At 34.3% G+C, this 15,121-nt stretch overlaps 1 protein-coding gene across 1 annotated transcript; it reads right to left on the reverse strand.

Annotated features, from left to right (window-relative positions):
* Positions 1–9,399: 9,399 nt before the first annotated feature.
* LOC107605408 (uncharacterized) lies at positions 9,400–11,890 on the reverse strand. The gene is made up of 3 exons (XM_021108960.2): positions 10,109–11,890; positions 9,648–10,019; positions 9,400–9,551 (listed from the first exon to the last, which is right to left on the reverse strand). Exons 1-3 carry the CDS (start codon positions 11,484–11,486, stop codon positions 9,400–9,402), a joined length of 1,902 nt encoding a protein of 633 aa, XP_020964619.1. The 5' UTR covers positions 11,487–11,890.
* Positions 11,891–15,121: the final 3,231 nt, after the last annotated feature.

Here is a 15,121-nt window from a genome sequence, read left to right on the forward strand (position 1 = left end):
GGCGGCATTCATGAGAGTCCGGAAAGTCTAAACCTTGTCTGTGGTATTTCGAGTAGGGCTCTGGGATTGAATGACTGTGACGTGCTTCAAACTCGTGAGTGCTGGGCGTAGTGACAGACGTAAAAGGATAGTAAATCCTATTCCGGTACGATTGAGAACCTGCAGATGATTAGCCGTGCGGTGACAGCGCACCTGGACCCTTTTCACTGGAAGGATGGATGGTAGCCATTGACAACGGTGATCCACCAACACACAGCTTGCCATAGAAGGACGTGCGTGCGTGAATCAGAGGACAGAGAAAAGCAGAGATTCAGAAGACAAAGCATCTCCAAAACTCCAACATATTCTTCATTACTGCATAACAAATAACCTTTAACCCATGCTCTCTTGTTTATTCGCAATTCAACTGATAAATACAATTGACTTCCTGACTAAGAATTGCAAGATAACCATAGATTGCTTCAAACCAACAATCTCCGTGGGATTCGACCCTTACTCACGTGAGGTATTACTTGGACGACCCAATGCACTTGCTGGTTAGTTATGCGAAATTACATTGTGAAGTAATTTTCGTGCACCAGTTACATTTAATGAACTTAAGATATTTGAATCTAATGGAAACAGAAGGAGAGTCTCCAAAAATAAAGTTCTGAAGGTGTATTATGAGAATTCAACGATCAATTCCTTGGAGCAGTGAAAAAAAAATCCTGGAAAGATTGAAAAATTCTAAAGCTATAAAGCTCTAGGAATCAATGACTAGAGCCCAGTTATGTGCCTGTGATATTTATGTTTCAATGAGAGACTTACGCAAGTAAATCCGAGGGGTGCCTCATCACCCGATAACTTGGGCCAACTAGCTCGAGATTATCACTTGAAATCCCAAGAGTTGCCTTGAAACAAAACATTTAGAATCTAAAAAGGCTTTGAGCGTCAATGTCTGGATCAACCATTTTCTAGTTATGTGCTTGTGGTGTTGATTGTGTCAAGGAAAAGCTTGGGTAATTAAGTCTGAGGGGTGCTTTATCACCTGGTAACTTAGGCCAACTAGCTCAGAATTATTGATTGAAAGTCCATTAAGAGCTGCCTTGTGACAAATCACTTAGAGTCAAAAACCACAATTATTGTTTCCTAAATAAGTTTACGAAGTAACTGCTTTCAAGTCATACAAGCCCAAAAGGATTCTTATAATACAATTTGGAAAGTTTTGAAAAATTCTCAAATCTTAAGAATACAAGATTCATCAAGAATAGAGAAGCCCGAATGTAATCACTAGGTTTATCATAAACTCCATTTCTATTTTGAACTTAGGTTTATAAACTTTTCAACTCTTTTCATTAAGTTAACTTCTATTTACTTTTATTTTTGCTTGAGGACAAGCAAAATTTTAAATTTAGTGTTGTGATGCATAGGCATCTTTAGTAGTTTTTAAGTTTCGCTTTCATTAGTTTTCCTAGGTTTTAATCAAAATTCTTATGTTTTCTAGTGAAGTTATAAAACTAATAAATTATTTGGAGTTTTTTTAGTATTATTGTGATTTCAGGAGTTTTTATTCTCAAAGTAATCAAGGATTAAAGCATTTTGAACAAGGAAACACAAGTACAGTCCAAGAAAGGCCCAATTAAAATCCCAAACAACAAAACTGGGTGACCAAACCATCACAATGGGTGCCCAACCATCGGTGCCCAGCGCCCCTCATCGATGCCCAATGCCCAGTCACTAACGCCCAGCGCTCCTTGGCCCCTGGAGGCACAAATGGAACAACGTCCAAATTCTAGAAGCAACGCCTGGTGCTCCAAACTTTAAAACTCCCAAGATGAAACATTTGCCAAGGCCCAAATCCAATAATGCACCCCTGGGAAGCCTTAATCTCTTCTTAGGATTCAAGATTCAAGTGATTAGTTAGCATTTAACTCTTTGTAGAAAGATAAAATTTGGTTGTTAGGATTTATTTCTATATTAGATTTGAATTATTGTTAATATTTTATTTGAATTCAAGTAGGTAGTTATCTTATCATTCCTAAAAATAAGATTAGGGTTAGTTTTAATTTGAATTTTAAATATAACTTAGGATATAAATAAGTGAACAAGATTCACAAGAGAGAAAATCTGGTGGGATCCAGAATCCACATATGTATATCTCTCATCTCTTTAGTTTTTTTCATTATCATGAGTAACTAAACCTCCATTGTTGAAGGTTATGAGCTCTGTTTGGTTTATGGATTTATAATGTGACTATTTTCTTTATTTTAATTCATTTTTTTCTACTTTTTCAAGATTAGGTTTCGTTCTTCATCACTAATGGTTAGAAGTATTGAAAAATATTCTAATTTTGTCTTAGATTCTGTTATTACTTTGGAAAAATTAATTTCAGAATTAGCTTGAAACTTATCTCATAATCTCAATTATTTAGAACTAGTCTTGAATGCGTGATATATAATCTAATTTAGTCTCTTCTAGAACCTAATCAACGATTAATTCCTTGATCAATTAATTATGTCAAAAGGTTAAGTTCAAATTCTTATTTATAAGCCACACAATTCTTAAGAACCCAAAAATAATCTGATTATATGTCACGTATCACATTAAATCCGGATAATTAAAGAATTATGAGAAAAAGATTTCAATATTTAATTCCAATGATGTAACTTTTCCAAGATTCAAAGAGATTCAATTTAAATTAGGGTTATTTTTTAATATACACTAATACTTAGGATGAAGAACGAAACCAATTCTTGAATATAAATGAATGCATTAATCAAAAGCAGAAGAACAAACAGTTGTTAATTCATCAAAATAAACAGAGGTCCTAACCTTAACAATGGAGGTTTAGTGGCTCATGGTGCAGAGAGAATCTTAAAGTGTAAAAGTGTGTAAAACTGAAAAGTGAGAAAGTCGGAGAAGAGAAGAAGGGTTTCTAATCTTCCCTTTTATATCAAATCTTAAATTATTCAAACTCAAATTAAACAAAACCTAACCATATCTTTTCTATTTATATATTTAAATTTAAACCAAATAAAATCTTTCATGTGATTCCAATTCGGATGTGATCCCCACTCCTTGTAGCGCTAAACACCTGTGATGTGGCATTAAGCGCCACAACGCCTGAGAGCAAAGGCTTGAAATTCTTGCTCCAGCGCAAAACACCGGTGATATGGTGTTTAGCGACAATAAGGTAGAGAGGAATGTGATGTTGGACGCAGTTTGACGCTCGACGCCAATGTCACGGTGTTTAGCTCCATGATTCCAGAGAGCAAACATGGACTCTTATATATCGTTGGAAAGCTTTGAAAGTTGGCTCTTTAATGCCACTAGAACTGTATCATTTGGACCTCTGTAACTCAAGTTATGCTCGTTGGAGTGCGAAGAGGTTAGGGTTGATAACATCCATGAATTCTCTTTGCATTTATCTTCAATTCTTGGTTACTCCTTGTGCTTTTGCTTCTCTTTTCCTAAAATTTCCCTACAAGAATCATGAAACCAAAGAAATAAAAGTACTAATAGAATAGGCTTGAAAATCATATAATTATCAAGCAAAAGTCGTAAATTTTCTATAAGAAATGCCCATAAAAAATACTTAAGATGCTCATGCATCACAAGAATGGTGGTTAATCCTACTTGTTCGTGGTTTCTTTCGTGTGCAAAATGAGGCAACACTCTCTGTTAGAATGAGATGGCATTTTAATCCGTTGTCTTGGCACGATTGTACCTCTAGGAGAAGGTGAGATGACACACTCCATTCAGATAATGGTTCCATAACTTGTTGATTTTTCTTCTGGGGATGTGCACTGAGAGACCGATCCATGAGATGTCAAGCAGATTTAGTGTCGGGTTTGGCAGTATAACCGACATGTGAGCTCATGGTCATAAGGCAGGCATGCATCATGTGCATCTATCTGTTATTGTTTGGGTTTGCATATTGTACTTGGATTGTCTATGTAAATAACTCTATTTAACTGCTAATTACCATATTTATTGTATTTGCCTTTGTTTGTGTTTGAATCTTACTACTTATGATTGCTACTACTAAACTGATTACTAAATATTGATAAAATGTGATACTAGAAAGAAAGATGCTGAGATGTGTTGTGAAGCTAGGCTTGAACCTTGTGTGCTTGGAGTTTAGGATTACCTAGCGAGTTCAAGTAGTTTTACATAGTCTCTATCTGGAACTATTACTCTACTGAAAACCTTTGGATCCTCACCTGTTGTGGAATTTGTTTATTTTCAGATACAAGACATGGCGCACCTCGTTGAGCGTGCTGGATATCTCATTGGAAAGCAAAACCTCTTTTGGGATTGTATTTTGTATTTTATATTTTTGTAATTAGTATATATTTATTCTCCACTTTTAAATATGTATTGTATATCCCTCTTAGAGATTTTATTTTGGAGCAATATGATTGTCTTTTGGGTATACTTCTGTTTGTAATATTTTTTTGCCGATCATTTCTTCGCAGATCGAGACTAATACTTGTTATGTATCTTTTTTCAAATCCGATGTGAGTGTGTGTGTAATCGATGCTTTCTATCTTTAACATTTCGAGTGCAATGCAATTGTCATTTTGTTATTCTTTTTTCACAAGCTCCGAGCTATATTACTATCTTTGGAATATATGTATGTATTTTACTTTTAGGTGTCGTAATATCTCACCACTTCTGATTTATGACTATAACGTAAGGATTTATGTGGTAGGGTATTACAAAGCTCATTGGACATCATGTAGATTTAGCCATTTTGGTTTCATTTATATTTAATTCTTTATTCATTTATGTCTTACTACTCTAGACATTAAATTGATCAATAATATGATGCTCATTTAGAGATGTATTGTATGCCTATGCCTTACCCTTATTTCTGATATATTGTTGTGCTTCATATGTATATCTTATCTATATGAAGTGTCATGTTATCCTCACCTCTGATTTTGTTTCGGGGTTTTATCGTGTCTATTATAGGAACTGACAACATAACTTGAGTTATAATTGGTTAATTTGGTTTTTGATATGGTACTTTGATTTTTTTTGAAAAACCATTACCTTAGGCGGCTAATTTTTTTTTATATTGGGTTATTATTGGTGTTTTTCATTAATATTATGATGTTTTGGTGTAATACAGTGATATGGGATAAAAAGAAATTGTGAGTAACGATTTCAAATAAGATAAAAAATTAAAAAAAGTTAACAATAATCGTGAGTTACGATTTCAGATAAGACAAAAAAAAATAAGAAATAGTGAGTCAATATTTTAATTTTTTAATTTAAAAAAATTGTGATTTATAAAATCGTGAATAACGATTTCTTGTTATGTAAATCGTAAGTAACGATTTACATTATACATCACGCTTGTAAAATACACCCTATTATAGGAACCGACAACATAACTTGACTTATAATTGGATAATTTGGTTTTTGATATGGTACTTTGATTTTTTTGAAAAACAATTACCTTAGGTGGCTAATTTTTTTTTATATTGGGTTGTTATTGGTGTTTTTCATTAATATTATGATATTTTGGTGTAATACAGTGATATGAGATAAAAAGAAATTGTGAGTAACGATTTCAAATAAGACAAAAAATTAAAAAAAGTTAACAGAAATCGTGAGTTACGATTTCATATAAGACAAAAAAAATAAGAAATCTTGAGTCACAATTTGAATTTTTTAATTTAAAAAAATTGGGATTTATGAAATCGTGAATAACGATTTCTTTTGTTATATAAATCGTAAGTAACGATTTACATTATACATAACACTTGTAAAATACACCCATTTCAACTCATATCCGTTGTCTTGGCACGATTGTACCTCTAGGAGAAGGTGAAACGACACACTCTGTTGAGATAATGGTTCCATAACTTATTGATTTTTCTTCTGGGGATGTGCACCGAGAGACCGATCCATGATATGTCAAGCAGATTTAGTGTCGGGTTTGGCAGTATAACCGACACGTGAGCTTATGGTCATAAGGCAGGCATGCATCATGTGCATCTATCTGTTATTGTTTGGGTTTGCATATTATACTTGTATTGTCTATGTGAATAACTCTATTTAACTACTAATTGCCATATTTATTGTATTTGCCTTTGTTTCTGTTTGAATCTTACTACTTATGATTGCTACTACTAAACCGATTACTAAATATTGATCAACTGTGATACTAGAAAGAAAGATGCTTAGATGTGTTATGAAGAACGGAGATTAAGAACCACCGATATAGTTGAGAACTTAGCATATTTACCTAGTTTGGTTTAGTAAAAATCTAGGCTTGAACCTTGTGTGTTTGGAGTTTAGGATTAATAGCGAGTTCAAGTAGTTTTACATAGTCTCTATCTGGAACTATTACTCTACTGAAAACCTTCGGATTCTCACCCATTGTGAAATTTGTTTATTTTCAGATACAAGACGTAGCGCACCTCGTTGAGCGTGCTAGATATCTCATTGAAAAGCAAAACCTCTTTTGCGATAGTATTTTGTATTTTGTATTTTTGTAATTAGTATATATTTATTCTTCACTTTTAAATATGTATTGTATATCCCTCTTAGAGATTTTATTTTGGAGAAATATGATTGTCTTTTGGGTATACTTCTGTTTGTAATATTTTTTAGCCTGTCATTTCTTCGCAGATCGAGACTAATACTTGTTATGTATCTTTTTCCAAATCCGATGTGAGTGTGTGTGTAATCAATGCTTTCTATCTTTAACATTTTGAGTGCAATTCGATTGTCATTTTGGTATTCTTTTTTCATAAGCTCCTAGCTATATTACTATCTTTGGAATATATGTATGTATTTTACTTTTAGGTGTCGTAATGTCTCACCACTTCTGATTTATGACTATAACGTAAGGATTTATGTGGTAGGGTATTACAAAGCTCATTTGACATCATGTAGATTTATCCATTTTGGTTTCATTTGTATTCAATTCTTTATTCATTTATGTCTTACTACTTTGGACATTGAATTGATCAATAATATGATGCTCATTTAGAGATGTATTATATGCCTATGCCTTACCCTTATTTCTGATATACTGTTGTGCTTCATATGTATATCTTATCTATATAAAGTGTCATGTTATCCTCACCTCTGATTTTGTTTCGGAGTTTATCGTGTCTATTATAGGAACTGACAACATAACTTGAGTTATAATTGGTTAATTTGGTTTTTGATATGGTACTTCAATTTTTTTGAAAAACCATTACCTTAGGCGGCTAATTTTTTTATATTGGGTTGTTATTGGTGTTTTTCATTAATATTATGATGTTTTGGTGTAATACAGTGATATGGGATAAAAGGAAATTGTGAGTAACGATTTCAAATAAGACAAAAAATTAAAAAAAGTTAACAGAAATCGTGAGTTACGATTTCAGATAAGACAAAAAAAATAAGAAATCTTGAGTCACTATTTTAATTTTTTAATTTAAAAAAATTGTGATTTATGAAATCATGAATAACAATTTTTTTTTGTTATGTAAATCGTAAGTAACGATTTACATTATACATCACACTTGTAAAATACACCTTATTATAGGAACTGACAACATAACTTGAGTTATAATTGGATAATTTGGTTTTGATATGGTACTTCGATTTTTTTTTGAAAAACCATTACCTTAGGCGGCTAATTTTTTTATATTGGGTTGTTATTGGTGTATTGCATTAATATTATGATGTTTTGGTGTAATACAGTGATATGATAAAAAGAAATTGTGAGTAACGATTTCAAATAAGACAAAAAATTTAAAAAAAAAAGTTAACAGAAATTGTGAGTTACGATTTCAGATAAGACAAAAAAAAAGAAATCGTGAGTCACGATTTTAATTTTTTAATTTAAAAAAATTGTGATTTATGAAATCGTGAATAACTATTTCTTTTGTTATGTAAATCGTTAGTAACGATTTACATTATACACCACACTTGTAAAATACACCCATTTCAACTCATATCCGTTGTCTTGTTACGATTGTACCTCTAGGAGAAGGTGAGGCGACACACTCCGTTGAGATAATAGTTCCATAACTTGTTGATTTTTCTTCTGGGGATGTGCACCGAGAGACCGATCCATGAGATGTCAAGAAGATTTAATGTCGGGTTTGGCAGTATAAGTGACACGTGAGCACATGGTCATAAGGCAGGCATGCATCATGTGCATCTATCTGTTATTGTTTGGGTTTGCATATTGTACTTGGATTGTCTATGTGAATAACTCTATTTAACTCTATTTAACTGCTAATTGCCATATTTATTGTATTTGCCTTTGTTTCTGTTTGAATCTTACTACTTATGATTGCTACTACTAAACGGATTACTAAATATTGATCAACTGCGATACTAGAAAGAAAGATGCTGAGATGTGTTGTGAAGAACAGAGATTAAGAACCACCGATATAGTTGAGAACTTAGCATATTTACCTAGTTTGGTTTAGTAAAAATCTAGGCTTGAACCTTGTGTGTTTAGAGTTTAGGATTACCTAGCGAGTTCAAGTAGTTTTACATAGTCTCTATCTGGAACTATTACTCTATTGAAAACCTTCGGGTTCTCACCCATTGTGGAGTTTGTTTATTTTCAGATACAAGACGTGGTGCACCTCGTTGAGCGTGCTGGATATCTCATTGGAAAGCAAAAACTCTTTTGGGATTGTATTTTGTATTTTGTATTTTGTATTTTTGTAATTAGTATATATTTATTCTCCACTTTTAAATATGTATTGTATATCCCTCTTAGAGATTTTATTTTGGAGAAATATGATTGTCTTTTGGGTATACTTCTGTTTGTAATATTTTTTAGTCGGTCATTTCTTCGCAGATCGAGACTAATACTTGTTATGTATCTTTTTCCAAATCCGATGTGAGTGTGTGTGTAATCGATGCTTTCTATCTTTAACATTTCGTGTGCAATGCGATTGTCGTTTTGTTATTCTTTTTTCACAAGCTCCTAGCTATATTACTATCTTGAGAATATATGTATGTATTTTTCTTTTAGGTGTTGTAATGCCTCACCACTTCTGATTTATGACTATAACGTAAGGATTTATGTGGTAGGGTATTACAAAGCAAGGTTGCAAGAACCGGACCGGTCAATAAACCGGTGAGGTCACTGGTTTAATGGTTCACTGGTTCGACCGGGGTTCAACTGGTTTAATTAAATATTAAACAAAATTATTAAAAAACTTAAAATAATCTTAAGTATATAAATTCAATAATTTCTAACTTAATAAAATTTAATATTTCACATAATAAATTATCCATTTCTTAATATTAGAGGTTCACAAATAACTTCAAACATCAAAGTTTATAACTAAACAAAAAATAAAACATACATAATGACAAACCCCTAATGTTCTACATTCAAAAGATACAATTACTAGCAAGTTTTCAACTAATCAAAGGTGCAACTCATCAAAAATTATAATTATCATTAAGTGTTCCAACATCTCCATCATAAACAGGTAATCCAAAGCCACCATCATCAGAAGTACCACCAAAAGAAGTTGTATTTGAAGAATCAGCAACATTAGGGAAATCCACACCAAGTTCCACATCTCCTCCATCTAATAAAATAAAATAGAAAACCAAGAAAAAATTAAAGTTAGAACTTTACATCAGATATTGAGAGGAAATGAAACAAGTTTTGCTATTTCAATAACCTGTAGGATATGAAGGCATAGCATTATCCGTATAAATTAAATTTTCAACGCCTTCGATGTCTCCATTAGTAAATTCAGGATCTTCTTCATCCGGCATTACCCAAAAATCTACTGTGTCAATGCTTTGAATGTCAATTGGATCATAATTCTTCTTCTTGCGATGCATTCTAGATTGAAGAAGTAGATTATAAGTGACATAAACAATGTCAGTTAGCCTTTGATGCTCTAATCGGTTCCTCCTCTTTGAATGGATTTGTTCAAAGAGGCTCCAGTTCCTCTCGCAGCCGGATGATGAAGATGTTTGATGAAGAAGACGAACTGCCATTTTTTGCAAGTTAGGAGCACTCCCACCGTGTAGCCTCCACCATTCACCTACCAGAATATGAAATTCAACCATCAATTCTCATTCAATATTTAAAAAATATTCAAAGTAAATTGAACATAGAAATATAAATACTTACCAGGTTCAAGTCTCTTAATTGCTTTCAATGCACTTTCCCTTCCAAAACTTCCTTTTCGATCTCGATACAATTGTATCTCTTGCATTGCGGCAACCGAGTCATCGCAAAGAGTTTCAATATCAAATAAATCAAGCAAAGACCTCAAGATATTTGCCTTTTCAACAAACCCCTCGCTATAGAAGTAATCTGGATTCAAAAAGTATGCTGCTGCATGGAGGTCACGCTTCAAATGCTTATCCCACCGCATTTTCAAGATACTTGTATAAGGTGTGTATGCAGATTTCCTATTTCTAAACATTGTCTTGATATTAATTTTGGCTCTTTGCATGCCCGCATACACGATACCCAGAGAAGGTTTCTCATCAGCATCCACAAGCCTCAATAACTTAATTAGAGGACCAACAAGCATAACAGTAGTAAAACAATCCTCCCAAAACTTACTATCCAAGATAATTGAACTAACCATCTTCCCATTGACACTCTTGGATAATTTATAAGAAGTGAAATATTTGTCAATCACCAATGCTTGCAAGTCTTGTTTATGATCATATATACTTTTCAAAGTAATGAAAACAGTAGCAAAACGTGTTACTCCTGGTCGAACAATTTCTTTCCACTCTTTTATTTTTCTAAGCCATGACAAGAAAATCATATGATTGTAAACAAAGACAGTCACTTTTGAAGCACGAGAGGCAAGGTCAGCTATGTGAGGAAGACTTGCTATGTTTTTCAAGATAAGATTGATGCAATGAGCAGCACAAGGAGACCAAAAAATGTTTGGATACTTTTCATGAATGAGTTTCCCAGCAGATACATAATTCGCAGCATTATCAGTAACCACATGCACAATGTTACTAGACCCAACCCACTCAATAACCTCAGCAAACAGTTTAAACAAGGTATCGGCAGTTTTTATCATATCAGAAGCATCAACAGACTTAACAAATGACATACCAGCAGGACAATAAACTAGAAAATTAATTAACGTACGTTGCCTTTGATCAGTCCAGCCATCTGCCATCAGTGTACAACCAGTCCTTTTCCACGAGCTCCTATAACCTTCAACAAGCAACTGACACTCCTTCTTAAGATCGGCCAGCAAATGAACTCTCATTTCGTCATACGACGGTCCCTTGAAACCAGGTCCAATCGTAGCAACGCCGTCCAAGGCAGGTTGAAAGTAAGGCGATTGAATTGCATTGAATGGAATCCGTGCATCAATGATCCATCTTGCAAGCCCCAACTTAACCTTGTGTTTAACTTGTTTACTGGCCAAGACACTTTTCAAAGCTGGTTGAGAGCCTGGCGTAGTCCTTTCCTTAAAATAACTTCCAATTGGAGTAGCAGCAATCGCTCTTCTCTTTCCTTTGTCTCCCATTGTTGCAGGAGCCGGAGGTTGTACAGGATTAGGCGCTTCACCCTCTTCTTCCGCTTCTCTTTCACTTTTCACATCATAACAATCAGATGTAAATTTTCTTTTTTCTGCCTTATTTTTTTGTTTTCCTCCAAAAGCCTTTTGAATTGAAGCTCAACATCTTCAGTTACTTTGTTACAAACTTTAATTTGTCCAGAAATTTTTGCAAGATGATATTTCATTCTATATATCCCCCCTCCATTGTAAGTATTCAAGCAGAAAATACATGTATATTGAGCCTTGTTATTTTTGTCATACTTCACTGTAAAATACTGCCAAGCTGGATCAGATTTACCTCTAGATGAACCAATTTGAGAATTTTGAGCAGCATTATCTTGTGGCTGTGAGTTACTTTGTGATTGTTCCATCTATAACAATCAGAAAATCAAAGACAAGAAATCAACTTCAAAAAACCATGAAAATAATGAAGCAGCAAACAGAACAGGCAGCATAGAAAATCAAAAACTATTTCCAGCAAACAGAACAGGCATCATAGATCAACTTCATGCAGCTTGACAGTCACAGAAATCAACTGAGAATCAAAAACTATTTCCAGCAAACAGAACAGGCAGCATAGATCAACTTCATGCAGCTTGACAGTCACAGAAATCAACTGATTCAGGTAAAATAAAAATTTAAAACTATTTCCATTCAGAAGCAACAAAAATATTCATGAACCAGCAAACAGAAGCAGCAAATAGAACAGGCAGCATAGAGAATCAAAAACAAAAATTAAGATCAGAACATATTCATGAAGCAGCAAAAACAGATTGAAGATTCATGAAGCAGCAAAAACAGAGAATCAAAAACAGATTCATGCAGCAGCAAACAGAAGCAACAAAACTGGATTGAAAAACTGGTTCGAGACTCAACACGACTTGAAAAACAGATTGAACCTGAAGCATATTTAACTGGATTCATATATTATTTTTTTTTTAACTCAGATGCCCTGTTATTTTTTTTTTTTCAAACAGAACAGGCGAGCTCACAATCAGTGGGAAGCATGTTCAAAATCAAGAAGACAAGAAAATCAGTCTTACTGGCGAATGAGAGGCGGGCTCGGCGAGCTCGGCGAGGTTCGGCGACGAGGAGGCGAGCTCAACGCGGTGGTGGTCGCGGCTGCTGTGCAGTGGTTTGGGTGGCGAATGAGGAGCGCTGCTGGGTGGCGAATGAGGAGCGCTGCTGGGTGGCGACTGGCGAATGAGGAGCGCTCTGGAATCTGGAGCTTGGTGGGCGACTGGGCGGTGGCAATGGTGGCCTTGGTGAATGGTGGGTGAGGGGGGAAGAAAGGGGAGGCTGGGAGCTTGGGTGATTGGTGGCTGATTAGTGATTAGGGTTAGGTTAACGCGTACGCCAGTTTCTTTCTCTTTTTTTTTTTTTTAGCCAAAACGACGTCATTTGGCTTCTGAATTTCCAAACCATTGAACCGCCAAAAAATTGAACGGTTCTTCCGGTTCGCCGGTTAACTGTCGGTTCGACCGATTTTTTAACCGGTTCTTTGCCATTCGGTTTTTTAGGTTATCCGGACCGACTAAGTGACCGGTTTCCAGTTTTCAGAACCATGTTACAAAGCTCATTTGACATCATGTAGATTTAGCCATTTTGGTTTCATTTGTATTCAATTCTTTATTCATTTATGTCTTACTACTCTAGACATTGAATTCATCAATAACATGATGCTCATTTAGAGATGTATTGTATGCCTATCCCTTACCCTTATTTCTACTGTTGTGCTTCATATGTATATCTTATCTATATGAAGTGTCATGTTATCCTCACCTCTGATTTTGTTTCGGAGTTTATCGTGTCTATTATAGGAACTGACAATATAACTTGAGTTATAATTGGTTAATTTGGTTTTTGATAAGGTACTTCGATTTTTTTGAAAAACCATTACCTTAGGCGGCTAATTTTTTTTATATTGGGTTGTTATTGGTGTTTTTCATTAATACTATGATGTTTTGGTGTAATACAGTGATATGGGATAAAAAAAATTGTGAATAACGATTTCAAATAAGATAAAAAATTAAAAAAAGTTAACAGAAATCGTGAATAACGATTTCTTTTGTTATGTAAATCATAAGTAACGATTTACATTATACATCACACTTGTAAAATACACCCATTTCAACTCATATCAACATATTACACCATTTCATCCATCATATAAAAAATAATTAACTCACCTTAGGCTCTTATACTCTTAATCATTTGATATGCATCTCTCAAAATCATTGAAAAAATTTTAAAGTTTATTTTCTCATCACATAAAAAAAAAAGATTATTAACTTTACTGCATCTCCGATTAAATTTTGATGATTAACAAGCACAAATATAATTTAATAATTTTATTAATTATTATTTAACATTTACTCAAGTGTATAATATGCTAAAAAAAATTTCTTTAATTAATATAAAAAAAACTAGGTGAAATGTAAACTTGAGAAAGCCTTCACGTAAAATACAATATCTTAAAAACCAAGTCTATGTCAACAGACTACGTCAGAAGTATATTACAATATGACAGCAAACTTGAAACTTCAGAAGTACAACGTCATTGTTCGATATGCAAAAAGCTAAAATACATAAGTGCTTACTTTATAATGCTCCCTAACAAATCATGTGTTTTAACTCTTAATATTTAGAAAATGAGCAGGTTCAACAAATAAACCTAGGAATGGCAAAACTTTCCGAGACGCAATGATTCTTACGAGGACTGTCCCGAATGGGAATTTAATAGTGGGAAATTTTTTTGCAGGGATGGGGATAGACGACCAAATTCTCCCGAGGCAGGCGCGGGGACTCGAGCGGAGATCCCCTCCCCATCCCCGCTAATCCCCGAAACCCAAAACATATATATATAAACCCAAAACTCATAATCTTCAATTCAAAGATCTCTAACGTTGTCCATACTCCATCCAACCTCTCTGCAGCCACCCCCTCGCCACTCTCCCTTCTCACCGCATCGTCACACATCACCGTGCCATTACCCTCACCACGTCGTGCTCTCTATTTGCGGCGTTCCTTTCCGTAACTCTGTCGTCGTGTCCATTCTCCCCTCTGTTGCTGCGTCTCCCACCTCGTCTACTGTTCTGTCCTCTGGTTCGCTGTTACGTCCCTCCACTGCGTCATTTCGAAAGAAGTTACCATCTTGTTGTTTAGACTTTTTTTTTATAAAATCTTGCTATTTTTGTATAGGATGGATACTTGCAGCTCTATTCATATGGAAATTAATAATTAGTTAGAACTATCAGATACATGGGGAATGAAGTCTCCACGAAAAATGGAGCCCTGTGAAAAATGAAAATGGGGAGCAATATTCTCCCACAGCGGAGAACGGAGATATAGATGGAGAGCAAATCTAGAGGCGGGGATGAGAAGCAGGGAAGCATCCCCCGCCTCACCCCATTGACATCTCTAAATAAACCGTTTTGGAGTAGCTTTTCTCTCATATGGGTGTAAGTACAATACGAAGTTACCATAAACGGTTAAAAAAATAAAAAATTGATTAAAAGAGTAAATATAATTTTTTTAATTTATTTAAAAAAAGCAAAAAAAAATGGGCAAACAACCGAATATATATATATATATATAGAGAG

The sequence above is a fragment of the Arachis ipaensis genome, chromosome B1, assembly GCF_059453495.1.
Source record: "Arachis ipaensis isolate K30076 ecotype BB chromosome B1, ASM5945349v1, whole genome shotgun sequence".
Classification (NCBI taxonomy): domain Eukaryota; kingdom Viridiplantae; phylum Streptophyta; class Magnoliopsida; order Fabales; family Fabaceae; genus Arachis; species Arachis ipaensis.